The sequence below is a fragment of the Brettanomyces bruxellensis genome, chromosome 6 (assembly GCF_011074885.1).
Source record: "Brettanomyces bruxellensis chromosome 6, complete sequence".
Taxonomy (NCBI): Eukaryota; Fungi; Ascomycota; class Pichiomycetes; order Pichiales; family Pichiaceae; genus Brettanomyces; species Brettanomyces bruxellensis.
The window spans coordinates 1,143,972-1,170,831 of record NC_054687.1 but is presented as its reverse complement, the minus strand read 5'-3'; the positions used below and the strand labels follow the sequence as shown (position 1 = coordinate 1,170,831).

Genomic DNA, 26,860 nt, shown 5'->3' with positions numbered 1-26,860 from the left:
TCTAGCATATGTTCACGTTGTCTTGTCTGCATTTTCTTGCAGTTGTGTACCCTTACCTGCATTCGTATACAATGAAAACATTATGTTCCATATTGTCGGTCTAGCATCGTCATGTCTGCTTGGTTGGGTATGGTATGACATTCTGTCTGAAAAGCGAAGCCTTCCATCTGACGTAAGCAAAAACCACTCGTTTCTCGCTCGTGTTAATTCAAGTTTTTTTAAGTCTATGGATGTTTCAGATTGCATGTAGCTACAAAATCCAGCCACGAATCCCTCTTCATCAATAAATTTTGGCACATCCGCAGATTTAATATTGAGTACGATGGCATTTAAGGCGCTGCATTTGGTTTTTATGCCTGTGAATGATAATTCAATGTCACCAAGATCGTTATGCCAGTTTATACCACTGCCAATATCTTCTTCAGAGACAGCTTTCTGTACACTTTCATCCACAGTAGAACGAAGAAAATCATCTGGGAGTGAAAGCGGACCAATCACACTGTTCAGAGTCTCTGCTATATAGTCAAAAACGACATCCTGCATTTTTGGAAGGCTTTTTGTCAGTATGACAGTGAAACCAGGCGAAAATTCCACAAATATGAAGACTTGTACGGGGATGTAGTCCAGAAAGCGAAATCGGAGATGCCCAACACGGAATTTATGCCCGTTATATATTAGATGGTTGATCTTGACGCGTAGATCCAAATTTTCAATAATATCTGAAAAGTCAGGAGTTTCGTTTGTGGATTGGCCACCGGAAAATAGTCTCGAATTCGATGGGATTAGGGAACCGGATGACTCGATTGTAGGTATCGTATAAATCTTGTTGAGTATGATGCTATTGGCCAACTTCTGTTTGATTTTCCTTAAATGCTTGTTAGTGCCGCTATCGGTTGAGCAGAAGGAAGAGACAAACGATGGTTGATTTTCCAAGGAATTTGGATCACTCACATTTGGAAATTGCCTTAGTGTAAATAGGCGGTATGTATGGTTCAAGAAGATTCGCGACATAGCGTGTTTTAATAATCATGGGCACCCTATAGTGAATGAATGGTAACCAGAAAGAAATTGCAATGGTAATGGAGACACACGTGACAATTTGCCTAGGGTGGAATTCAATTTATTTTGTAAGGGCCAGGTGCTGTCATAAAAAGCAGAAGCTTACGTTTGAAGCAGTCTGATATAAGATTGGAGAATTCACACAATATTAAAATTTTGATGTCTTGTGTTGGTAGTTAGAGCATCTCAAAGCTGGTGTACGTAGTTGTTTTATTTACAGTTTTATTTATTTTTGGCTTTTTTTTGGCTTTTTTTTTCTATTGTATCTCCAAATTTACCGCGTTAATTTAAGGTTTCATAAAAACAAATAATGTTCCGTCTGATTTTTTTCTTCCCCCTGCCTGCTTTCTCCGTAGGATGCCGAGAGCTGAGAATCGCACGTTTTCAAAACGTATTCAACACTCCGCTTTTCCTAGAGTATTACGAGATTTAATGCTGGAGGCTTGACAAGAGTACACTTTTACTGTTGAAAAGAAGCACAATTGTTACAACTTTTCAAAGGTTACGATATTGTCAGTGATTGATCGTCTCTTGCCATAATTGATGTCTTTTTGGGACGAGCACAAGGCTGGAATTATAAGTGGAGCTAAAACAGTCGTTAAGACAACCGCAAGTGCCACCAAAGGAATTGCCAAAGGTGGATACAATGCCTATAAAAACAGAGAAGGCAATACGAATTCATCATCTAGCAGAGGTTCAACTGTTGATCATTCATCTGTTCCCTTATCATCGTTAAAAGATCCACATAACTTTCCGGCTCCACCCAAGCATCGTGATTGGAATAGGACCGAAGAAGACCAACTGGAACCGAGAATGAGCTTTGAGCAGCAAGGCCAGGGCTATCAGCCAAATCAACAAATGGGTAATTCTACAAATTATCAGAATCAGGGTTATCAGAATCAGAATTATCAGAATCAGAATTATCAGAATCAGAATTATCAGAATCCACCGAATTATCAGAATCCCCCGAATTATCAAAGTCCACCAAATTATCAAAGTTTACCAAACCAGCAAAATCCACCACCTTACCAACAAAACCAGAATTATCATCCCATGAATCAGCAGCCAAATACATATAGCAACCCTCAGCGGCAAACACAATATCCTCACCAACAATCTCAGTATGCACCTCAACCTCAATTTCCAAATCCTCCTCAACCACAAAAACAGCAAGCTCAATATCCTCCTCAACCACCACAGCAACAAGCACAATATCCTCCTCCACAATCTCAATATTCTCCTCAACAAGTTAAATATCCTCCTCAACAATCTCAATACACTCCTCCACCTCCTCAACAATCTCAATATACTCCTCCACCCCCTTCACCCCCTCAATCTCAGGCTAAACCTCCTCCCTCCTACCAAGGCTCACAACAAGTACAAAGTTCCCCTCGGCATCCCTACACCAGACCAGCACCTCCTCTTCCGCAAGCTGTTTCTCCCCCACCTCAGTCAAACTCGCAGTCACCACAACCAGTTCTTCCTCCAAGGCAAGCATCATTCCAGTCCCCGCCGACCCGGACTGCGTCGATCGACTCCAACCCGCCTGCTGCACCACAAATGTCTGCCTCCCGGAGTTTCTCCCCAACTCCAGATGCCCCGGCTTATGTGCCACAGTCCAACTACTCGGCATCCCAAGCATCCCGCCCACATCTCTCGGGAAAAATGCAAAAGACGGCCATTGGATTTGATGAAAAAATTGAGGAGCCCAAGTTCAAAACCAGTCTTACCGACTTCAGCGTCTCGAAATTCGGTCCACCGCCTCCAAGAGCGCACCGCTCTCAGGATGTGATTGACAGAGAGAGGAGATTAAAAGAGGAAAAAATCAGAGAGCAGCAAATCCGAAAGGATGCCATGGATAGAGCCAGAGAGTCTTTGCGCATCTCTGCACCAGCACAGCCACAGTTGAACTCACCGATGCAGCCACCTCGTCAGTTTGGCATCCAGCAACTATCTGCGCAGTCTGAGGCTCCACCCAGATCGAATTCTGCCACTCCTCCACCTCCATACGTATCTTCTCCTCCATCTGCACATCAAAGTGTGGACAAATCTTCAACTTTGGGCCACATATCACCTCAAAATGCTTCTGATTCTCCAATGAATTCACCTCCAGTGTCTTCCCCGCCCCCATCATTTCATCATGTGTCTTCTCCTCCTCCAACTCATCCACGTCCAAACTGGTCTCAGCAGGATCAGCAGTCACATGCTTCTTCGGGATCGCCATCAGCAGGCCTTTCTCCAGATGAGCTTAAGAAACTGGTTGCTAAGAAGAAGAAGAAGACGCCACCGGCAAGGCCACCAAAAAAGCCATCTCTTACTGCTAAACTTAGTTCCCAGAACTCCGTTCAAACTCCTAAAAAAGATTCAACTCCAGGCTCGCCATCTTCAACAGCCAATGGTAGCCATATTAGGGAGTTGCAGCAACGGCTAAACAATCTTAACTTGGGTTAGTGAGGCTGATCTGTACTCTTGCCACTTGTTTTATCCTTCTACTTTTATGATCTTTGCCTCATTGCTTCTATTGTTGCTTTTGAGTATATTGTTGCTTCTGCCTTCATAAAGAGCATGATATTTGATTGTCCTATGTATTTCGTATCTCGCTTCTTGTATAACTACTGAATACTCGCTAAATTTCTCATTCTGTATCCGCCGTACCGTTTTCCCAAAGTGGTGAACTTTTTAACCAGCTCTGTGACATGTCACTTTGTCGCAAGGGATTTTTAAAAATTTCAATTCCCTCCCCCTTTAAACACTCTCTAAATCTCAATACGTTGTCCATACTTTTAACTTTATATTACATAGATACACTTATTTGGAGATCTTTGAACAAGCCATGTTTTTTATCTGTTCAAACACTTCAACTATAAAAGCAGCTTTAACTACTTTTTTTTTGTTCATGTACAAAAATGAGAATCCCTGACTGTCTTTTTTTTTTCCACATCTAACGACAAATAAATTCAAAATGATGTCCAAAACAGCCACCATTGATACTTCAAATGACAAAGATGTCAACAATTACGTCAAAGATGTGTTCAAAGAGCTCACCAAAAAGAAAACTCGCTGCCTCCTTACAGCTTTCTACGATTGGTTGCAAAAAGACCCAACCAGGCAATGTGAAGGCACTCCTCTCATTGAATTGGATGCTTCTTTTCAACGCAAAAGAGCAAAACAAAACGTCCTTGTTTTTAACGACAAGTATTCTGCATTGCTTTTACGGATTTTCAAGAAGTATAGAATGTACAAAGATGAACTACTAAAGGTGTTTGCAAATATTAGGGACTTGAATGTCAGTATTGACGGGATATACACCTTTGGTCCAGTGCTTTCTAAAAGAGACAACACTCTTTTGAAGCATGCTTTTACCGTCATCTGCAAAACGCATGCACATGTTAAGGTTTTGCAACCAATTAAAAAGACCAATGCAAAGAAGAAGAAAGGAAAAGCGCACGAGCATGAGGAAAACGTTTCATGTGAGGAGCCATCCATTTTTGATGACGATATTGGATTAAGGAGTGAAATTTTCAGGGATGCAGAGCAACCAGAGGAAAACGAGAACTCTCAGGAAGAGATTCAAAATAAAAATGTGAACCTGGTGTGTGGTATCTCTGTCCCATTGAGTAACACTAGTGACAGGAAGCATACCATTTCTAAATCCTTGATTGAAGATTTAGAAAGCACACTAAGTAACTTGAGTATTTCGGTTGAAATCAAAAACTGTAAGAAGTAAATGGTATTTTCACCATTGAAATCTTTTTCTCTTTTTGACATTTGTTTTATGTGAACTTTTTGCTGCGTTCTTTCGATTTTTATTCTCGTTATATATAAGATAATTTATGTTTTACCCCTATCAAGCATTCCTTCTGCCCATCTTGTAAGTAACAACTCTTCAACCTCATCTCTACCATTAAATATACCTCCATTAATTTGTTTTTGCTCACTTTGCTTTTTGGCTTCCATTTTCGTCCATTCACGCTCCATATTATAGTAGTAGCGAGGCATAATTCTCTCTTTCAATGCTGGATCATGTGATTTCATCACTCTTTTAAGAATTAGCTTCAAGAATTTGGCAAAAACTTCTCTATATCTATGATCCTCATCTAGAAACAAAGAATCCATCAATGTTGTTTGGAATCTGGCCAAATTGTCATACTCGTAGGTAGAAAGATCGAATTTATGCGATATTTTATTAAAGGACTGATTGAGAATACTGTTCATCTCCTTTCTAAGCTGGTGATCATCATCATAAGTTACATTCACATTCCTTTTAAGCGGCGATTGAGGAACGAGCTTGATTGTCTGTTTGTGATCTGAGGTATACGAAGATGGCTTCACATTTTGTTTACTAGATACTGCCTCTGATGCTAATTCTTGGGATGGATTTCTGGATTCCTGGTTATGCTTTTGTACGTCTTTTTTGTATCCTACTTGTGTAATTGTTCCTAGATCAAATGGTGTTTTTAATGTTGATTGGGCAGGCACATTGGATGGAATATAATACTTCATATCAACGTTTCCGGATTCAAAGTCCCATTGCACTTTCTTCCGTATTAAAGTCATTAAGATTTGGCGATCACTTTTTGCGTATTTACAGATAAACTTATGCTTCAGAAGCTCTTTTGCGCTAGGTCTTCTCTGTGGGTCCTTTTGAAGACAATTGTTTACAAAACTGTTGAATTCATCACTAAATGATGAGCCTAATGTTGGTGGTGGATCATCGGTTATTCTGAATAAGACATCGAATGGATGATATTGTGAGAGCGGAGGTTTTCCATATGCCAATTCTATCGCTGTAATTCCTAATGACCAAATATCAGCGGTAAATGTGTACTCTTTATGCTTTATTATTTCCGGCGCCATCCAGTATGGTGTCCCCACAAAGGTATTTCGTCTGGAAAGATTATTTGATAGCTGGGTTGCCACTCCAAAGTCTGCTATTTTTACATCTCCCGTATTTCCAACTAGTATGTTGGCAGCCTTGATATCACGATGAATTTTCCCATGACTGTGCAAATATTCTAAGCCTTGAAGAATCTGATACAGTATCAGTCCAATTTCCTTTTCTGCAAATGGTCCTGCTTCAAGTAAATCGGAACATGAGCCACCACCTAGATATTCCATAATAATCCAAAGTTTCGATCCTTTTAAAAAGCAGCCGTAATACCTGGTCACATACTCGTTATGACAAGTAGATAGCATTCTTATTTCTTGTTCGATTTCGCTCATTTCATCGCTGCTTTCTAGATCAACTTGCTTAACCGCAACATCCATCTTCTGGACTTTATCAAAAGCCCTGTAAACGACACCAAAAGCACCTCTTCCTAATTGTTCATATATTTCGAATTGATCTTCTTTAAACTCCCTGATGGACATTTTCACCGGAAATATGACTTTCTAATCACTGGTATACACTTTCAGGTCCATTAGCAAAGGATACTTTGGATACGGAAATTCAGAAGTTATATCATTTTTGCAAATATGGGAGTTATGACATTTTAAAGAAGAAGAAGAAAAAAAAAGTTTATCACTTGCAAACGTTGCTAATATGCCGAAAAGGGGAAAAAGAAAACATTCTGGCACCGAAATTTCCTATTCCAATAAATTAGTTGCGATGCGAATATGGTGGGAGGATGCACAGAAGTCTGCGAAAAGAGAGGATCGAATATACGGCAAAAAAAAAGTAATTGATTTCAGCAGCTCACATGCACAAAGATATACACATGTTATTTTTTATGTGGAATACGATTTGTGCTAGTTGGTATCGATTATTAATGGAAGTTGGCAATGCTGTTTGCGAAGATTCTTACACGGCGCCCTTTTGCATTTAGCGGTCTCATAGCACAGCCTTTTTTTAAAATAATTCGATGCAGAGCAAATCAGATTAGTGCGCATTGTTACAAAACGGTCAAGCCACGGACTTTTGGAACATCATTTGGGAAGGAGGCAGAAGGAAATGAATTTTTATTGGAAAAGAGCCTACTTCCAAAGTTAACAGGTGCCACTCAGACGGAAACACATTTGAAATCGGCGCTCCGATGTCTTGTGTTTGACTCAAATGGTAATTATAGGCGTGTTGCATCGGATGAAGAGAGAGTTGAACTTATAAATAAGAGAGACTTACTACCGCGGGATTTACGGAAGATAGATAAGGGCTACAATAATATCGTGCCGTCGATATTGATACGAGAAAACTCGATTCTTATGAGTTTATTACATATAACAACGTTGATCAAGGCAGATAGTGTCGTACTTTTCAACTATTACGGATCGTATGCAGATAAGAAGTTCGTTAACAGCCTCTCGGAGAAGTTGAAGAACGAATCTGGTGACAAGCTCCACTATGAAGTGCGGGCACTTGAGGCAATTTTTATGGATGTGATCGAGAATTTGAACTCGGAGATGAAAGTGCATGTAAACGTGGTGAAAGGAATATTGAAGGAGCTTGAGGATGATGTGGATTTGCCAAAACTCAAGTACTTGTTGATCGTTTCCAAGAAGCTCCAGCAATTTCAGCAGAAGGCCACCTTGATGCGTGATTTGATCGATGAACTTCTAGACCAGGATGACGAATTGGCCGAGATGTATCTCACAGAAAAGAAAGAGGGTCTTCCCAGATCTCCCGAGGACCACCAGGAGGTTGAGCTTTTGCTAGAGTCATACTCTTTGCACTGTGATGCCATAGTGCAGACTGTAGAAAACGCTAACAGCGATGTTAAGACCACAGAGGAAATTGTGAACATCATCTTGGATTCCAACCGTAATGATCTCATGCTTCTTGGACTTCGATTCAGTGCCGGTCTTATGAGTTTTGGAGGCTTGTTGTTTGTGGCCTCACTCTATGGAATGAACCTCCAAAATTTCTTCGAGTCAAACGAACAGTGCTTCAAAGTAGTGGCCGTCGCGTCGTTCGTCTTGACACTTGTGCTATTTCGGTTTTCCATGCGGCATTTGTCGAGACTCCAGAAGATCCAGCTAATGAAGAGAAGCGTGTAGAATTGGATGTTTCTGGTGGTAATAATGCGTGTGATATGATGCGTATGATGATAATGTGCATGGTATAATACATATGATAATGTGCATGGTATAATACATATGATAATGTGCATGAATAATACATATGATAATGCGCATGAATAATACCTGTGATAACAATGCATATGATAATAATACACATGGAATAATACATATGCCTCAAGCAGAGGCAGCCATCGATACCCTTAACACTATTATATATTCGTCTGTACATTCAACTATCCCATCGCTGTATAAATGCAGCTTATGACTTTATGCTCCGTATCACTCTTTCTTCTTCTCGTGTAGATACTTTCGCATAGCACTAAAGCTTTGATTGGCTTCAGAGCCATACAAATCTGAGCTGCTGGCCTGAGAGCTAGGAAGACGTTTCTCGTACCGCTTATTATCCGAAAAAGGCCTCCGACTCGTCCACCCACTTCCCCATCCATCGTTTCTGCCTTGCCAATTGTGTGTTTTTCCATGTGATGCAGTCCATGAACTTGATTGCCTGGTCTGCTGCCTGCCGATAAAACGAGAAGAAGCAGCCTTTTCTGGGCTTTGTTTAATACTCCTAACAGCACTTTCAGGCCCTCTCTCAACTTCCGGCTTCCGTGGACCACTTGCATGGCTGAAATCGGACTCATGACTCTCTTCATACTTCCGAATCTCTCCAGGAAGACAGGGTAACGGCTCAGTGCTGAAATAGGCAGCTCCAAGTGCTTTTCTCGCGTTGAACCGCTTCACAGGATCCAATTTCAGCATTCCATCAAACAGTTCAAGTGCCTGATCGTCCATCAAAGTTCCATACTCCTTGTCCAGTGTCCGCGGATAGTCCACAAGCAAATTTATGCCGTTTCGGTTATCCTGCTTGCTATGCGGGAAATTGGACTCGGATGGCGCCCCGACCAACTGAAAAATACGATCTGCCTGATCGAGATCGGACTTCCCCTGTAGAATAGCATCTCGTTTGTACAATTCCCCAAAAACACAACCCATCCCCCACATATCGACTGCAGTGGTGTACTTCCGTACACCGATAAGCAACTCCGGGGCCCGGTACCACCTTGTTACCACCAACCCAGTGTATTCACGCCTCCCACCTCCGGGTAGAGACTCTGGGGTGTCCGGATACACCCCGTGGTAAATTCTTGCCAGTCCGAAATCGGCAAGCTTCACGGTCCCAAACGAATCTAGCAATATGTTGGCCGTCTTGATGTCTCTGTGCAGAAAATGCCGGCTGTGCACATAGTCGATTCCTTGCAATGCCTGCTTCATGATGCACTTAATCTCGGGAAGTGTCATCTTGATTGATTGGTTTCGAAGTAGTCCGTTGAGATCTGACGATATGTAAGGTGTGACTGTATAGAAATAGCCCATGGGGAAGATGCAGAGGCTGAAGGGTCCGCCGTGTCAATGTCAATGTCAATATCAACACCATCATTCTCCTTAAATCCACCTCGTTCATGGACCATGTCGATAATCTGGAGAACATTGTTGTGTTTAAGCTTTCGCATTATCGTTATCTCTCGAAACGATGTTATCGGGAACCCCTCCTTCCTATCGTGCACTATGAACTTCTTTAGTGCAACCAGTTTCCCTGTAGACTTCTGCCTTGCCTTGTAGACCACGCCAAATGTACCTTTTCCTAGTTGTTCAAGCAGTTCATACGATGTTAATTGATTCATATGACTTGGCACTTGGTGCTGATGGCTTGGATGCACACGTTTAGCCGGACGCTCATTTTGCACCCACGGCGACTTTCGCCTTTCTACTCTTTGCATGCTTTCCGCTAGTTGTGCTCAATAGTTTTTCGAAAAGTGATAAATATGCAATTTACTCTCATTGGTAGATTGTACTGTGATAAGATCGAACCTGGGAGATGAAAGAGAGCGAGAAAAAAAAAAATAAAAAAATAAAAAGTGTGGTACGGATGTGCAGGCGATACAGCTTGAAGGATCACTGCCAATCAACTTGACGGATACTCAGACTGGCGATAAAACATTATCTCCGAGCAAATATGTGAATGTAGATGACATTCTTTCGGTTAGTTCTAAAAGCGAGAATTATGCACACGTGATTTCGATCTTTGCATTGCTATGATATTCGACCGTTAAGACTGACAAATTTGTAGGCGTCTAGTACAATTGAGAAATCACCTACTTTGAAGAAGCTCTGTCATTTACCCCGTAATGATGATTCAGCAAGTATGAATGTCCCTTTGTGACACGGCAGAAGATAATGGTATCTGCTTCTTATGCATGAAACAGAGGTCAAGCAACCATTTTGAAGTTCTCTGCCACCCGTACACCAAACGTATTCTGATCTCGGGATCAAGCCCGATACAGTCAAAGGCTGCTTGGCAAAGATATCTCGGTGATTGATATAAGCATTGAGCAAATATCCAGGAGTCAATGCTTGGCCACAAATTTCATCCTGATTATAACAACATGGTCAAATGGATGAAACTCTATCTATTCTGCCATTGTTGTTTCAGTAATCATCGGCAGATGATTTATGACGGTATTGTTTTCTTATCTGACAGCAGCGAGAAGAAAGAGACGAGCAAGAAATGGCTGCTAAATTCCGATATCAAGGGCTGGTGTAGTGTGTGTGTGCTAAGGAGGTATCGTACCCTGATTGGATTACCTAATCAGTTCAAGCCATATTTTATTATCTTGGCGAAAATTATTTTCCATCACTGTTCGCGGCTTTATCAAGATCCGTATCACCACACGGCATTTTTTGCGCAGAAACCAGAGATTGTAAAAATTTACATCCGGCCGATTTTGGAATTTATCTCGGGTGCTGCGGAGCGTATTTTTAGCGTGACATTTCCTTAAATGAAAAAAGAAAAGTATGGGGTTTCTGTGCATTAATAGAAAGCCTTACCGACGTTAGATTTAATTTTTCTTTTTTCCCCCCTTCTCGCTTTAAAGTTCATAATAATAATCTCAGCATTGTTCCTTTATTATGATTATTTACACAATGTGCGTTACATCAAAGCAATTCCCCTTTCCTTCGGAGTATACCTGTGAATTTGAAAGCTAATCTTGCCATTCAATTGAGGTGTCAGTCGTTCATAAATTGTTACATTTTTGATTTTTTGATTTTCATTTTAAATTTTTTCCCGGATTTCATTCACTCCAGTTTGGGTTAGAAAAACGGTCCGCATGCTTTTTTCTTAAATTTTTACATTTATTTATCTTTGGTAATCGATAGTTCGTTAATTAATCTCGTGCCCTCTGTTCATCTTTCTTTCGGAGCTTTTGAGTCAGCCTCTGTGTTCAAAATTCAAGCATCAACATAACATTCTCGTGAATACTCGAACAGGTTGAAACATTTTTCAAATCCCGGTATCGAGAAATTTGCGAAACATACCAGGCCATCGATCAACAACAGTGTAGTTTTAGAAAAAAAAAAAGGCTGGAATTCATAACTTGAAAGTCAACAACGTTGAGACAAGTGTTTGGAACCAAAACTTGTTTGGAAACAGCCTATCACGATATCAACAAGTCCGAATTGTCAGCTGTCCATGGAAAGGGATAGAAGGAAGAACTTCCTAATTTGAACGATTTGTGCGTTGCCAAGTGAAGTGGTGGCCACAAGGAGTATTTTACAGCATTAAAGGAGATGAGCAGCAACCATATTGGTATTAGTTGGGGGTGGATGAGCAGCAGTGCTGGATCTGGCATCAGTTTTGGGTGGATGGCCAGCAGTGCCGGATCTGGCATTGTTAGTGCACTCGGTGGGTTATTGCGGTCGTTTGTTGGATGTGAAAAAGTGGGAGAAATAGAACATGCAAACAGGACAGGAAGATCTAATAATGGAGTGACAACAGAGAGCGGAGAGGGGCCCTTGAATGTGCTTGCGGAGGTAAAGAAGCAGGGGAAGCGAGAGCAAGAAATGAGGTTTGAAGAGGAAGAGAGACTAGGATCGAAAAGGTTTGAAGAGAAACAAGAATCGAAAAGGTTTGAAGAGAAACAAGAAATGAAGAGGTTTGAAGAGAGACAAGAACTAAGGAGTGCTGAAGAGAAACAAGAACTAAGGAGTGCTGAAGAGAAACTAAAACTAAACAGTGTTGAAGAAGAGCACAGACTAGATACCACCAGCTTTAACCAAAAGAAGCACCCCAAAACCTTCAAGAATACGAGTGTGCCGGAGTCGGCAGACTTGTTCCACGCGGAAATCCGGTACGAGGTGGCCGAAGCGTCATGTGGGGTGCATCCGTGCGCGGTGGACGAGTTTGAGTACGATTTCACTGGGGGAAACCCGTTCAACTGGGATCTTCAGCCGTTCACGGTGGACGAAGGCGGCAAGGCGGGCCCTGTGGACCCACTAGGGGGTGTGGCGGCTCGGAAGAGCAGTGTGGCAGAGCCCAAAGCGGACACGCAGATGTGCCACCGGGCAGCTACCGTGTTTGAGATGCTGGGCGTGCGAGAACCGGCCGAGGAGGCGGAAAACGAGTCGCCGGGGTCCCTGGCAGCGTCGCAGGGGAGCGGGAGTGTCTGCGGGGCCGACTGGGGCGAGTCCGCGGGCTTTGCACTCGATGAGGAGATGCTGATGCCGGTGGGGAGGCTGGATGAGGCCGGGAGGCTTGCACGGCGTGTTCCGATGACTTACGGGGAGATTGCTGCTCGGGACACGGCGCTGATGAGTGGAAACGAGGTGTTCGTAGACGGTAGACGGGTGCTGGGCGTCCCGCCGGTTCTGCCAGGTGCAGTTTTCGCCGTTGCCGAGAGGCTCGCCGCAGCAAATATTTTGTCGTGGAGCGACTTGGAGTGTGTTGTGGGAGGGGCTCTCCGGGGGAACGATGGGGACAATGGGAAGAGCGTGCATTCTATGGGAGCTGCAAACTCCATGAAAAGTGTCAATAACACGGGAAGTGTAAATTCTATGGAAAGTGCCAATACCACAGAAAGTATCACTTCTGTCAAAAGCGTCACTTCTACTGCAATTACACCAACTCTGGCAAGCGGCAATTCTCTGAGCGTGAATGCCTCTCAAGCCACCAACAAGCCTGCTGTCAGCATTCCATTGAAAAGCACAAATGACCTCGCAACCCTCAAAAAATCTAAAGTCATCAAATCCGCCAAAAGCCCACCTGGAGCCTATGTGTGCAGCATCTGCCACGCTTCCTTCAAGGTGAAAAGCTACCGCACAAGGCACATGAAGAAGCATCGTGCGGAAAAGCCATACAAGTGTCCCTTCTACGCATCTGAACCTGGAACGGACTCTGAGTCCAATTCCTCGGCCGAAACAACTCCAGGTGCTACAAGTGACCACGCAGAGCACAAAAAGAGGCGTATGGGAACCAAATGCCACCCCACGGGCGGTTTTTCCCGCAGGGACACCTTCAAAACTCATCTCAGAGCTCTGCACTTCATATATCCAACGGGAACTAAGTCTGGCAACAGAAGCCACGTTTCCGGGCGGTGTGCTGGCTGCTTCAAGGAGTTTAAGAACAACGACGAGTGGCTCTGCAAACACATTGAGACGAATCAGTGTCCTGCGATGGTGAGGAAGTACAAGTAGAGGTGAGCAGCCTGAAACTACTTATTCTCGTATTTTTGTGTTAACTTGTCATCCATCGTCGGATTCTATCTTGAATGTTCTCCGAAGCAAGTTTTATCATTTCCATTATCATTTGTTATCCTTCATCTTCATTATCTTCATTATCTTCACTATCCTCACTATCTTTCATCTTCACTATCTTTCATCTTTCATCTTTCTTCTTTCATCTTTCATCTTTCATCTTTCATTGTCTTTTAATCTTTCATTTTTCATTATCTCCATCTTTTTCTCCCCTCCTCCCCATTATTTCTCGTGCTGCATTTGTATTTTTGTCGAAACCCGCCGGTTGGTGGCGGTGCTATGCCCTATAGTTGGCTGGAATCCTAAACTATATGTTATGTTCTATTTTACTATTTTTTGTTAAGTTTGCGCTCTTTGTCTTTTTTGAATAACAACCTACATTCGGATACACCTCCCGTGTAGAAAATTCCATCATCATCATTATTATTATATTACCGTTAACATTACATATTTGCTACTTGTATAATTATGCATCTGAGCTTTGCTCGAGCTGCGCCACAAACCGCGAAATCTCATCAGCCACATTACGGAGCTCCTCAAAGTACTGTGCGGATGCGCGAATATATTCGTTAATCTGCTCGATCATGCGCAGCACCCTGCGCGTCTGCGCCTGCGGCCGCTCCTGCGCATTACCCGCATCCATGGTGGCGCCTACCAGTGGCGCAAGGCTGGCGCACGAGCGCATCTCGGTATTCTCGATTGGTATACTAGCTATTACTGCAGCGCCGGAATCCGCGTCCTCGATGACTATCTGATTGTTCAAAGTACTAATCTTGAAAGCCACTGTGTACATTGCAAAGCACGAAAGAATCACCGCCGCATCCAGCGCAACCGTCTGTATGAAATCCGGCAGCTGCGCCCACACCTCATTTTCCTTCGGAACGTCGGTAACTGCCGCCGGATACCGCGCATCCGAGTTAACGATTGCGCTCTTCTTGGTTCCATCCGGCAAGATGCCTTTGCCGAGCATTAGAAGCTGGCGCACGTCCAGCGCCCACTGCGCCGCATGCAGCAAGTTCTCCCAGTGCTCACTTGTGCATTTTCCCGCAGCCACATGGTCGATTACTTCACTCTTGGAGTACGTGCGCTCAAAGATAGGTGCGCCAGGCGCCTTGCCCCTCGGCAAGCGCGCAAGTGGCCAGAGCGCAAGTGCGCCCGAGCGCCGGTAGTGGTACAGCGCAAGCGCCAAATCGAGAACAGCACAAGAAAGTGCGTTGTCCGCATCCAGCGTCAAAACACCGCCCCTGCTAACCCTGTAAGGCGCCAGCACAGCACACCGGCGCAGCCTGAGGATGTTGCGCTCGAGCGCCGGGTCCTGCGCCGGCGCAGCCAAATCCAGCGCCTGCTCTAAAAAGCGGCAGCAAATAATCGTTGCCGCACTGTCAGTGAAAAGTGTAAAATCGCCATTCACCGCCTCCTTCAACGTCTTCCTCTCGATCGATGATAAATAAGCAACAAGTCCCATTGGGTTGTCGATTGCAGAGTAGTAATCTGCGTCTGAAGATGGCAAAGTTAATGTGCTGTTGTAGAAGTCGGGCGCATCCTGCTCACCTTGCGCACCTTGCGCACCTTGCGCCGCATTCCCATCCCGCACGCGCCGGAATATCTCAAAGCGGTAAACGGCCCACAACGTCCGGATAAAGCACTCTGCGGCAAGCGCCTGGTGTGTGGTAGGGCAGAAGACGCTTGGAGAGGCCAGCGCAGCTAATGCGCCCGGCGCAGGCTTTGAATCACCCGCATGCGCTGTAGCGCACCCTCCCCTGCGGATGTCCCCCCAGTCCAAACACTTCATCACCTTTATCATTTGTGAAGACTCATTCAGAAGATCATCGCGGCCCCGGAAACAGCCCAGAATACAAATCGATAGGCGCATCTGGAGTGAGGCAACGTCCCTGTGGCGCTCATATAGCGCGGACCAGTAATGCAAATCCAGAAATTTCGCTTCTTCGACTGCGCCTTCTTTGCAATAGTTAATAGAACTTTGGAATATTGCCGCAAGCAGCGACACAAACGGCGCAGAAATTTCCATCTGTTCGACGAACGGCTGCCTACTTGGAAGAATTTTGAAGTTGCACTCAACATATCTGTAGTGCAAGTCGACAATGTCGAGAATTGTGCCGAAGGAGGGGAGCCCCACCTTATGTAATCCATCCTCGGTGACAAATAGCGGCAGCTCCGTGTCCGTATTCTTCAGCGCACGGGCGCTGCGCGAGTGCGCAAGTGAGGTGGCGCTGGCCGCATGCGCATCCGCACCCGACGTGGCGCTCACGAACGACTCCCGCTTCCCGTATGAGTCAGAGCCCGGGAGATCGTCGCTGGCGCTGCTCGTGCGGCGCGACCGCGAGAATGTGCCACTGCGCAGGGTGTCTGCGCCCGGTCCTGCGTCTATGATATCAACGTTGTCACCCCGCGAAATCAGACCGCGGCTATCACGCGCATGGTGCGCCGGGAACGGTCTGGGCGGGTAGCCATAAAACATCCCGCGTGCACCCCCTGGCGGTCCAGGTGGCGGCGGAGGAAACGGCGGACCGCGGTGCCGCATATCCGCACCACCAAAGAATGGAGGCGGAGGCGGCACATGGAAATGCGGCGGAGGCGGAGGAGGCGCAAATGGGCCGCCGCGCATGAACAGCTTACTGCGGCCGTCAAGCGGCGGAAGAACAGGGCGCTGCGCCTTCCTGTGATCCACAGCGCCACCCTCCCTTGCGTCACCGTCATCCTCGTCGTCTTCCCCGTTTCTAGACGCATCCTGCGGTGATGCGTACCCTGGATAATATGCGCCTGGATTCAGCGCATATCCCTGAGGATAGAATGCGCCAGGGTAGAATGCGCCACCTGGCGGCGGCGGTGGCGGAGGAGGGGTGTAGCCGCCCATAAATCCCCATCCCGGTGGCGGCGGAGGCGCAGGCGCATGCGGCATACCGCCAGGCCCTCTCATATAGAAACGCGGGTCGGACATGCGAATGTCGCCCGCCCGCCGCTTGGCATGCGCTGCGTGCGCATCCTCCAGAGACGCGCTGTGGCTGTGGTGCTTCTTCCTGCGCCCTCCACGCCGGCTTGGCACATACACGCATTCTATCCCCGCCATCATACAATTGGTGCATTTCTTATAAGTGAAGCGCTTTGGCGCCTTTCCGCCGTCACTCTCCGCTCCGCCCGCAACGCTGTAACTGATCTCACCATCGCATTTGATTTTCTTCTCACGGCATGCAAGACATGCCCTCTTGGAGACCGGGCGCTTGGCCATGTGGACTTCTCCGCTGGGGTCTGCGGCGCTGGATGCGCCGGACTCGTTGTGCTGGTGCGCAGGGCTACGCGGTTCCGCAGGGCTGCGGGTGTCTGCAACACTGTGCTTGTCCGCAAGGCTGCGCGTGTCCGCATGCTGACCTGCGCGCTCCTGACCAACAGCCCCGGAGGATGCCATGTCTCCGACGCGTCGATCCTGCATATTATACCTCACAGCCACATCGCGATCGCCATCCCCTGGCTGCGCCACAGCATGTCTACTCTCTTCCCCGGTAGAAACACTGTCTCTCATTCTGAGAACTTATGATTGGCAAGTTGGAATTCAGTTGATTTTGATTGTGTGGTTGGAAACTGAGAAATGCAAAAGAAAAAGAAACATGGGCTTTCAGATCAACAATCTGGATTGAAAAGTGCAGTAGACTTTGAGCAAACGGAAACTGAGCGGTAGTGAAAAATAGAAGGAAAAAAATGAAATTAGAAATGAAACTGAAAATAAACAGTAAATGGGATCGAAAACGGGAGACAATCTGGAAAATGAAAGCTAACGGAAACGAAATAGAGCCAAGAGTAAATAAAAAAAGAGGTGAAATTAAAAATAATAACACAACTTACGAGAGGCCGAGACGAGAAACCGGTAAAAACCGAAAGACCGGGCCCTGTCTCTTTTCTGTGGTTTTCTATTTTTTCTTGATTCAGCACCGCGGAACGTGATGTGGCCAAATAAATTTGAAAAAGCCGGGACAGCAAACAAAGGCATTACAGCCCGAAAACAAAGAAAGTGAAGCCCGAGGAGAAAAAATGGAGAAAAAAAAGCAGGAACTGATCAAAATTCATTGCTTGATTTGGGGTGGTTGAATGAATTTCCAAACCAGAATTTAAGGCAGGAGAAAAAATTTATATTTAGAATTTAATTTCGCCGGTCCAGCGCACAATTGAGGTTGATTAGTTTCAGCATAAAGCTTCTGTTGCACTGTGACCAACTGATGTTGATTGAATAACGCCAAACTCATTAAATCCGAATTATTAAATACGCTTGATATCATAATATCATTAGCTCGAATCATTCAGTAGCTCAAATCATTCAATATCATTTAATCATTTAATATCATTTAATCATTCAATATCATTTAATCATTCAATATCATTTAATCATTCAATATCATTTAATCATTCAATATCATTTAATCATTCAATATCATTTAATCATTCAATATCATTTAATCATTCAATATCATTTAATCATTCAATTATTCAATACCATTTCCAACCCATTTCCGTATCTTTTCGTGCTTCCTTCCTCTTTGCCATAATATATCATCTACAGCAGCCTTTACAATTACAGTCATATTCAATCATAGCATTATAATGGTGATCCCCGTTAGTGCCGGGCACAAAACATTACTCATTAGATCAGCAAGCACAATCTAAACCTCCCTTCCTACTACTTGATCATTTAATAATTATTCGCACAGGCACCCTTAAATTGTACGATTGTTGCCGAGCCTCTGATTTTTTCTTATTTTTTCTTGGTGTGCGTCTCAACAATCTCCAGCGAACTAAAATCGCTGCATTACATACTTTAACAAATTTGCAGCATTCAACTTCTTTTATTTCATTTTTACAAATCCTTAGCCAATTTACGAACAAACGGCAGACGATGAAGAAAAAGAATGAATGCAAACAAAAAATTAACAAAAAATCATGAATATTATTTCGGGTTATCTGATGTTATCTCAAGACTTTTATATCCTAGAACATCATGCGGGATGTGAATTTCGGAAGTTCCAATACTGGTGTAGACTAAATAAATGACTATGAGGTTACCTACTATTGGTGCAGTGCACGAAAAGCTGATTCCTCAAACTCTCCTTCCTCATGCTAACCTCTGCCTTTCTTCTTTCGTGTCCTTCATCTTTTCTTTCGTTCATCTTTTTTCCACCCTCCTTCTTCCACCCTCCTTCTTCCTTTTTCCCTTCTCCTCTCTTCCTCAATCCTTCGCAAGCCCAATCGTCATTTCCTCCTTCTTCAACTCAGGCATTCGCAGAATCACTTTGTCCCCATTATTGCTGCTCTCTTGAAGCATTCTCAGCACCTTAGAATGCTTCCATCTGTCCGGAAGAGGCGTTATCTTGTAGTTTTTCGTCGCCCAATAGTATATATCCCAGTCCATCTCATCCAACAACTTGTCATACTCATTGAGCTCTGCTTCTGTCATCTTTATCAAGTACCGGTCTGCAAATCTGCTCAACAAAAGATCTGTTTCTAGTATTCCTCTCTTTCTCGATTGGTATAGCAATCTTCTTCTTTTAGTCTCCACCGACTCGTTTTTCCGTGGGAGAGGCTTGATATTCACTACAAGGTTATTATCTTTGTCGTAGTGGTAATTCTCCACGTGTCTTCCTTGGATTGTGCCCTGAGGTTTCATCAGATGCTCAGATGCAAGTTTTGTACTTCTATACTTTAGTACACTGAACATTCTCGTTTGGCCTTTTAAAGCCATCGATGCCATCCTCAATGTCGACATAGTGAATTTGCTGCAGCTATAAGTGTCAGCTTAGATGAAAACTCTTTGTACTTATTGCTTGCAGTACTTCTGGGAAACTGGTTCCTTATATACTTGCAGCTTCCATATGCCCATTTCTCGATCACACTTTTTTTTAAGAAATCCAGCCGCTTTCCTACGGGTGGTTCGCGCCGACCTCGGGCTTCCCACTATTCGGCAACAGTTTGACATTTCTTGTTACCCCACAAACTTGATGGATTTTTCGTATCATTGAACTTACGATTAAAGGGATGATTAAAATAAATATCTACTGTTGCAAAGATTTGATATCGAATTTACTTGACATATATATGATTGTCCCAGACTTGATTATCTTGGATTATCAATCCGAATCTGATTCTGTATTCTGGCCATTCCGTTGTAGTTTGTTGTTTCTAATATATTTATTCTTGCAGTGATAAGCCGAAATCAGCAAAACCAAAATCTTGATAGACGGAGCACATGTTGTCGGTACATTTGTATTTCTTTTTTTAATAATCAATACATCGCATTCATCATTCTTCTTACCGTTTATCGACTAGTCCATGTGCCCTTAATTTGAAGAATGCTTTAATCAACACCATTCAGGCTTTCTATTGCCGGCTTTAACATGCAACCGGCTGAAATTTTCAACTCTCCATTTTTTTTCAGCGCTGACTCATAGAAAAGATTCAATTGGTGAGGTCAAGTTTACCAAACCTACAAATTAATTTCCTTAAAGGATACTATTATAAATTTATTTTGCAGGCTCAAATTCCAAGATCATTCCACAAAATACAAAAATCAGCCATGCCAGAACAAAGATACGCAGAAGTTAGGAGGATCACAAAGGAAACAAAGGTCCAGGTGATCCTTAATTTAGACGGAGGAAAGATCGAAGTTAAAGACTCTATATTTGGTGATAAGGCAGAGCAGGACAAGCATGCACTTCAAACGACAGGCAACCAAACCATATCTGTGAACTCAGGTATCGGATTTCTTGATCATATGCTGCATGCCTTGGCAAAGCATGCCGGATGGTCCATGATTGTCGAATGTATAGGTGATACTTACATAGATGATCATCACAGTACAGAAGATATAGGAATTGCCCTTGGAGAAGCTTTCAAAAAGGCCCTTGGTGCTGTTCGTGGTATCAAGCGTTTTGGTACTGGTTTTGCTCCTTTAGATGAGGCTCTAAGTAGAGCAGTTGTCGATATATCTAATCGTCCTTATGCGGTCATCGATATCGGTCTTAAAAGAGAGAAAATTGGTGCTCTAAGCTGCGAGATGATTCCTCACTTCTTAGAGTCTTTTGCCACCAGTGCACACATCACATTACACGTTGATTGTCTTCGAGGATTCAATGATCACCATAGGGCTGAAAGTGCCTTTAAATCGCTTGCTCTTGCAATCAGAGAGGCAATCAGCTTTACTGGTCGTGATGATGTTCCTAGTACCAAGGGTGTTTTAATGTAAGGTGTTGGTATGTCTTGTTTTACACCCCCATATCGCTCAGCTGCCATGTAACTCCAGTGGTGTACGGGTGTCTGTATTTGCGTGGTGGAATACATGTGCGAGAGATAGAATAGAGGTATGAACATTGAACATATGTTTGTTTTGATCTGAATGTAGGTATTGGGTAAATGCAGTTCAGCTGCAATTTATACGGCTTAAATGTAATTTATGACCATCCCTAGGAATGGTATATAGTAATAATGAGCCAAAGCCGATTTCTGCTGAAACGCGTATTGATATATTTATTTGGATTAAATTCTGTTTATTTATTTTATTCGATCGTTTTTTGTTTTTTTTTCACGTTTGTATTTTCCAAGATAAGGGAAGGCAAGACTTCAACCAATTCCAAAGTGTCCTTCCTTCACCAGCAGTGAATTGCACCTTGTTCAGGCCATTATATTTTATTGCGAGTCCATACTGTCCTCGCCAATCAATTAAGCTCTTAAACATTCTCACCGAAATTATTTGCTGAAACATTATCTGACTCATACACCATAGCACACGTACTTTCACATTTGTTCTTCTGAGAATTGAGATCCGGCATCATTGTCAGTATTTGGCATTTTTAAAATGGTCACTTCTGGGTTCGAACCATTGGTTGACAATCCATTTAAGGATGCGGGTGTTTTCGGTATCTATTCACCATATTATGAGTCATCAAAGCAGGATTTCAATAGACTGCGACGTTCTTCCCCATTAAAGTCACCTGAGCCGGCAAATCGGCTTCCGATACTTCCCAGGCCATCCACACCAACACCGCGGCGTGTTGACATTGATCGGATAGATGCGAACAAATCGGAAAGAATGACTGACACTGGATCTTTAACCTCGAAGAAAAGTACTAATTCAGATAAAGCCATACCGATATCTGCTAGTTCAGGCAATTCTCATGTCTCAACAATACCACATGTTCACAAGGACTGGCTTGAGGTTCTTAGAATGTGCCTAAACGACCTCACTGGCCGAGATAAGGCGGCAAAGATGCTCGTGTATCTTCTCAGGCTTATTTTGAGTGAGGCACCAAAAAAGACCGTTTATTCATCTAAAAATAGTGTTCAGATTGCCACTTTTGCAAAGTCACCGGTTGTATTTGTACGCCAGATTGCTCTGATCGCTTATTCTGAGCTTTTTTTGCGTTCTGGCGGCTCGATTTCTGGTTTAAATATCTATCGGCAACTTCTTCGTGCTGGTTCTGCACCTGTGCATGTTATCAAGCTAATTAGGCTTATACGCAAGTCTGTTTTTTTAATTGTTAATCATAAATGCCCGCCACGCAGAAAAATGGATGAGATATCAAGTCTATGGGTGAACTGGAGCACGATTACTAGCATTTGCTCACTTTACTACGCATGGTTCGACGAATCTTTGCTACTTTTCAATCTCGGCATCATTCACAAAACAGAACTCAAGCGTTACCACCGCTTTTCTTCACGTCACGAGTTGCTTTCGTGGTTTGCAACAATCTTGGTGGGTCTTCGAAATGATTACGCAAAGTATGGAGAGCTCAACAACCGTGAAACTTCGGCTAGAATCGACTTTGAGGTGAAAGTGCGAGCTAAAAAGCTTCTGAGCCGAACAAACGGAGTTGAATTTGAATCCAGCGAGGTCTGTTCGCAGAAGTTCATCGATGCAATGCAGGAGGTGGCGTACGAAAAGCGGATTTTGAAGTTGGATATTGCGAGATTGTCTTGTGACTTGGTTTACGACTCTGTTTTTGTGCTTAACCAGCCAATGTATAAGCCATTGCACCTTTTGTTTGGGTTGCTTTCTGGTTCTCTTGGATTCTACAAGGTCTGGCTTCAGAAAGGACATGAAATAGACGAAAAATGTGGACTATAGCAGCAGTTGAGGCTCAAGATATAAAATGGAAAAATATAAAATGAAGAGGTGATGTAAGTTCTAAGTTACAAGTAGCACTGACGGTTGCATATGCAGCTATAGTTACGGATGCATTACAATATAGCTACAGTTGAATTTGCAGTGGCACCAAATTATAGTGACAGTTGCAGTGGTACCAGATTACAGTTATAGTTGCAGTGGCATCACATTAGAGCTGTGATTACAAATACAGCTCTATTACAGTATCTACAGCCGAATTAGGAAGAACTGACTTGTCTTTCCGAATTAATTTACACTGCTGTACGAAACATCGTTAAACGGGGATTCTTCATGCGGGTATTATTAGTATAAAGCGACAAAAAGCAAGAAATGATACGGGCGAAAAATGAGCGAGTCTAATGATTGAAATATTAGAGATGAAACGAAACTGGGGCATCCTTACAATTCCTCAATGATGTGACCCTTCTCGGAGACGTAGATACCATCCAAGAACTTTCTGATATCCTTGTGTCTAACCAAGCAGATCTGGTGGATGTTTGCACATGTCTGGGAAACTTCCTCAACAGAAATACCAGAGACGATAAGCTCATCTTTCTGAGCCTTGGAAATTTCAGCCTTGACATCCTTTGGAACATCAACTCTTCTGAGCTTCTTGTCACCCAAGAAGTTTCTGATCTCAACAACCTGGTGGCCATCCTCCTCAATGACGGAGACATTGATAGGGAAATGCGCATAAACAAATCTCATCTTGTAAAGGAAGCCAACGGTAACACCGGTAATCATGTTGGTAATAAGAGACTTGACAGTTCTCAATGTGGCAACATGTCTTCTGTCACCATTGTGGATATGAGCCTGGATGAGATTCTTGTTAACAGGGACGAAAGTCACGTTGACGTGCTTCAAGTCCTTGGTCAAAACACCCTTTGGGCCTGTAACCTTGACAAATCTTGACTTGATGATGACACTAACATCTTCTGGGACTTCGATGTCCTGAACAGAGGAGACGTACTTCATTGTGGCTGCTGATTATTTTATCTAGATGCTGTTTTTTGGACTGGCTTAGTCTGTCTCTTCCTTTAAAACGTTTCTTTATTTCCAGTGCTGCCTTATCTTATCTCTGCTCTGCTCGAGCCTTTTCCGATTTTTCCTTTTTGATATTTTCTCGAGGCTCCTTGAAAAATTTCGCAAGGACTTTGCCCAAAAAAAAAATAAAAAAACTATTAGGAAAAATTCCGCATATACATCGCGCAAAGCAGGTATTTCCATCTAACCCTCACACCGCTCCCGCATATTGGGACTGTTATTGATGTTAAATCCACATTTCATTCACATTATTCGGTAGAGCGATTCACGACACGTGGGGGAATTTGGGACCCTTCTTAATGCTATACTAATGTTCCAGCTTGTAGTGCAATGTTCAAATAGTATTGAAGCATTTAGTATTTCCCCGTATATATTTGCATTATTACATTCGTGTATAGCCATTGCATAGTCAATTAACCACATCAATAATCCACATCCATTCAAATCACATCTTCTTTGGTCTCTACTTTTACCAATTCTGCTTTGGCATTTTTACTCATCAACTTCATCAACTTCATTTCATTTCTCTAATCATCCTTCTTACTGTGAGACTCCTCCGTATTATCCGCTTCACCCATCACACTTGGCTCAGTATCCAATCTCAAACTCTTCCTCCTCTTCGCCTTCGTAGAAGATGTCGAAATATCCCCTTCTGCACTCACATTCTGGACCGCACTAACTGATTCAGCCCGTAGTCTCATGTCATCATTGCTTAGTTGTGCTGTATCTGCCTCCTCGGCTTTACTCTGCTCTCCTTCTGTCTGATTGAGTGCATTTTGACTGCCCTTTCTTGTAACCACACCTGCAAACTTCACTTTTGACGGTTGATTTGCTGGTTCAGACTCCACATCTTGCTCTGCAAAGTGTGCACTTCTTCTACGGACATGTCCGACACCAGCATCCGCCCCGAGTGCTTTTCCTGATATCTTTCCTGATGTCTCTCCTGATATCTCTCCTGATATCTTTCCTGCTGTCCTTCCTGACATCTTTCTTGCTGTCTTTCGGGACACCTTTCCGACTGCTTTTCCAACAGCGCTTTCATCAACCTCTCCCTCTTCTTCCCCTGTTGCCTCCCCTTCCTCATCGTATAACTGATCATCAGCCAAAGGAATAAGCTCGGCAGTCCTCACCCACCTCCTTCTACGCGTATATTTCGAAAAAGAGTCCTCCGTAGTTGGGTTTCGCCACGTGTTGTCAAAGTATATAAAGCCTTCATCCGGCTTAGGGTCGGCAGTAGTCCTGGATTTCGTCGATGGAAGCTGGATACCACCATCATTCGTCAAATCGACTCTCCACGTCTTATCAACCCACCTCCAGTGCATTCCAGAGTCATCCTCCAACTGGGGAAGCTCAAAGTTATCTGGAGATTCTGCCTCATTGAGAAATTCGTCTGTCCAGGGTGTCCGCTCATAAGAAAGCAAGTTAGGAGTCCAGCCAACACCCAACCAACGTCTCTGATTCTCGTACAACACGTAAGTAAAACGAACCGCGCCTTTTTTCCCTCCGCCGGTTGCTTTACGCGTCACCTCCTTCAACTTTTTGTTCGTTTTGCGCATCGCATACTTGAAAAGTGACGATTTCGCACCTTGCTGGTCAAAGTCCAACCCTGTCACGTAGAAACAGACCATACGAAGAGTCTTGGACCGCCATAGCAACCGCCGGGACACCCGAGACCACGGCGAGTGGTAGGTGAGCAAAAAGATGCTTGCCGCACACAGCATCGTTCGTGGTGTAAGGATGAAGTAGCTGACGATTACGTAAGCGGGCGAGAGGAACACGGTGGTGAATAGAAGTCTTTTCAAGTCGTAAGCGCTCAAGTTAAGGCTGGTGACAGGGAGCAGGAGCCGCTCTGATTGGCTGGCCAGCGTTGAGAGGCAGTGCACCACGTCGTCCAAAGTTGGATGTTCCTGCTGTTGACCTTCGATGAATCCACAGGAAAGACTGAATAGTGCTAAAAAGAGAACTGGGAGCAAATGTCCAAAGTACGTGATGATCTGCTCAAAGTAGAGGATTGTCAAGATGGAGGACAACACGACTAAGGCCGGGAGAAAGGGATTTTCGTCCGTCCAGGTGAGAATTGCAAGAATCTTGTTCGCATAGATGAGAAACGGATATGCTCTAATGAGGCATTTGCTCACAACTGGTGGCGTAGATGAGAGAAGAGGCGATGATTGCACTGGAATCGATGCTGAGGCATTCGGGTCGATCGTCTTCCGGATCTTCATTGGTCCTGTCACCGGTTCTTCCGAGTTGTATGGTACGTTTGAAACCACACCTGTGAAATTTGCCGTTAGTTCGTCTTGCTGCTTTATTTTCGGCTGGTTACCACTTGTGGATGCTGACATCGCACTGTGAGTCGATTGTTGCTCTGCTTGAGCAGACGACATGTTTAAGATGTTGCCGAATGTGTTTTATTTGGTGGTGATGGGGTCTGTATAAAGCTTGTCAGTACCGAAATAATTTGCGTTTTCCTTATTGTTGTCGTTTCGCCAACACTAGCCGCTAATAATTCCGTTGGAATTGCAATTGAGCGCCAGCACTATGGTCAGCTTTTTTTTTGGGATGGTCCGAATTCGAATTGTTGGTACGGAAATCGGGATATGGAGTCAAAAGGGACCCATAGTTGAATTCGAGAACTCAATGATGCTTATTGTTATTTGTTCTCTTGCTGGCTGTGGTAGAAAAAAGAAGGCAAAGGGAGGAAAAAAAAAAAAAATACTTACCCTATTTCAGCTTACGGGATAAAGCCGCATCGACTGTTCCGCATGGTCTCGTCTAAATATCTAGGTGGAATGTGTATTGTGTGCTTTTACTATAGACGGATTGACCAGCTGACCAGCCAAAATGAAAATGTTTATATGCTTACTGGTGTCTCAGTATATTAAGCAGTGTGGTCCAATTTTGATGTGCCTAAGCAATTAGATTGCATGGTCTTTAACATATAAATCACAAAATTGAACATTTATTGAAGTTGAACTAGAAATCACAGAA

General features: G+C 43.8%; 14 protein-coding genes across 14 annotated transcripts; 6 read left to right on the top strand and 8 right to left on the bottom strand.

The window, feature by feature from the left end:
* Nucleotides 1–12: 12 nt before the first annotated feature.
* BRETT_003940 (uncharacterized protein) lies at nt 13–1,011 on the bottom strand (the record flags this gene model as incomplete). The annotated part of the gene is made up of 1 exon (XM_041282440.1): nt 13–1,011. One exon carries the CDS (start codon nt 1,009–1,011, stop codon nt 13–15), a length of 999 nt encoding a protein of 332 aa, XP_041136279.1.
* Nucleotides 1,012–1,602: 591 nt separating this feature from the next.
* Nucleotides 1,603–3,510, top strand: BRETT_003939 (uncharacterized protein; the record flags this gene model as incomplete). The annotated part of the gene is made up of 1 exon (XM_041282439.1): nt 1,603–3,510. One exon carries the CDS (start codon nt 1,603–1,605, stop codon nt 3,508–3,510), a length of 1,908 nt encoding a protein of 635 aa, XP_041136278.1.
* A 511-nt stretch (nt 3,511–4,021) lies between these two features.
* BRETT_003938 (uncharacterized protein) lies at nt 4,022–4,786 on the top strand (the record flags this gene model as incomplete). The annotated part of the gene is made up of 1 exon (XM_041282438.1): nt 4,022–4,786. One exon carries the CDS (start codon nt 4,022–4,024, stop codon nt 4,784–4,786), a length of 765 nt encoding a protein of 254 aa, XP_041136277.1.
* A 104-nt stretch (nt 4,787–4,890) lies between these two features.
* Nucleotides 4,891–6,429, bottom strand: BRETT_003937 (uncharacterized protein; the record flags this gene model as incomplete). Its single annotated transcript, XM_041282437.1, has 1 exon — nt 4,891–6,429. One exon carries the CDS (start codon nt 6,427–6,429, stop codon nt 4,891–4,893), a length of 1,539 nt encoding a protein of 512 aa, XP_041136276.1.
* Nucleotides 6,430–6,840: 411 nt separating this feature from the next.
* Nucleotides 6,841–8,049, top strand: BRETT_003936 (uncharacterized protein; the record flags this gene model as incomplete). Its single annotated transcript, XM_041282436.1, has 1 exon — nt 6,841–8,049. The coding sequence occupies one exon, from the start codon at nt 6,841–6,843 to the stop codon at nt 8,047–8,049; it is 1,209 nt and encodes a 402-aa protein (XP_041136275.1).
* Nucleotides 8,050–8,352: 303 nt separating this feature from the next.
* BRETT_003935 (uncharacterized protein) lies at nt 8,353–9,345 on the bottom strand (the record flags this gene model as incomplete). Its single annotated transcript, XM_041282435.1, has 1 exon — nt 8,353–9,345. One exon carries the CDS (start codon nt 9,343–9,345, stop codon nt 8,353–8,355), a length of 993 nt encoding a protein of 330 aa, XP_041136274.1.
* A 23-nt stretch (nt 9,346–9,368) lies between these two features.
* Nucleotides 9,369–9,851, bottom strand: BRETT_003934 (uncharacterized protein; the record flags this gene model as incomplete). The annotated part of the gene is made up of 1 exon (XM_041282434.1): nt 9,369–9,851. One exon carries the CDS (start codon nt 9,849–9,851, stop codon nt 9,369–9,371), a length of 483 nt encoding a protein of 160 aa, XP_041136273.1.
* Nucleotides 9,852–11,700: 1,849 nt separating this feature from the next.
* BRETT_003933 (uncharacterized protein) lies at nt 11,701–13,602 on the top strand (the record flags this gene model as incomplete). Its single annotated transcript, XM_041282433.1, has 1 exon — nt 11,701–13,602. The coding sequence occupies one exon, from the start codon at nt 11,701–11,703 to the stop codon at nt 13,600–13,602; it is 1,902 nt and encodes a 633-aa protein (XP_041136272.1).
* A 526-nt stretch (nt 13,603–14,128) lies between these two features.
* On the bottom strand, nt 14,129–17,200 carry BRETT_003932 (uncharacterized protein; the record flags this gene model as incomplete). Its single annotated transcript, XM_041282432.1, has 1 exon — nt 14,129–17,200. The coding sequence occupies one exon, from the start codon at nt 17,198–17,200 to the stop codon at nt 14,129–14,131; it is 3,072 nt and encodes a 1,023-aa protein (XP_041136271.1).
* Nucleotides 17,201–18,895: 1,695 nt separating this feature from the next.
* BRETT_003931 (uncharacterized protein) lies at nt 18,896–19,432 on the bottom strand (the record flags this gene model as incomplete). Its single annotated transcript, XM_041282431.1, has 1 exon — nt 18,896–19,432. The coding sequence occupies one exon, from the start codon at nt 19,430–19,432 to the stop codon at nt 18,896–18,898; it is 537 nt and encodes a 178-aa protein (XP_041136270.1).
* Nucleotides 19,433–20,239: 807 nt separating this feature from the next.
* HIS3 (imidazoleglycerol-phosphate dehydratase) lies at nt 20,240–20,908 on the top strand (the record flags this gene model as incomplete). The annotated part of the gene is made up of 1 exon (XM_041282430.1): nt 20,240–20,908. The coding sequence occupies one exon, from the start codon at nt 20,240–20,242 to the stop codon at nt 20,906–20,908; it is 669 nt and encodes a 222-aa protein (XP_041136269.1).
* A 609-nt stretch (nt 20,909–21,517) lies between these two features.
* On the top strand, nt 21,518–22,786 carry BRETT_003929 (uncharacterized protein; the record flags this gene model as incomplete). Its single annotated transcript, XM_041282429.1, has 1 exon — nt 21,518–22,786. The coding sequence occupies one exon, from the start codon at nt 21,518–21,520 to the stop codon at nt 22,784–22,786; it is 1,269 nt and encodes a 422-aa protein (XP_041136268.1).
* A 438-nt stretch (nt 22,787–23,224) lies between these two features.
* RPL9B_2 (60S ribosomal protein L9B) lies at nt 23,225–23,800 on the bottom strand (the record flags this gene model as incomplete). The annotated part of the gene is made up of 1 exon (XM_041282428.1): nt 23,225–23,800. One exon carries the CDS (start codon nt 23,798–23,800, stop codon nt 23,225–23,227), a length of 576 nt encoding a protein of 191 aa, XP_041136267.1.
* Nucleotides 23,801–24,396: 596 nt separating this feature from the next.
* On the bottom strand, nt 24,397–26,256 carry BRETT_003927 (uncharacterized protein; the record flags this gene model as incomplete). Its single annotated transcript, XM_041282427.1, has 1 exon — nt 24,397–26,256. One exon carries the CDS (start codon nt 26,254–26,256, stop codon nt 24,397–24,399), a length of 1,860 nt encoding a protein of 619 aa, XP_041136266.1.
* Between the last annotated feature and the right edge of the window lie 604 nt (nt 26,257–26,860).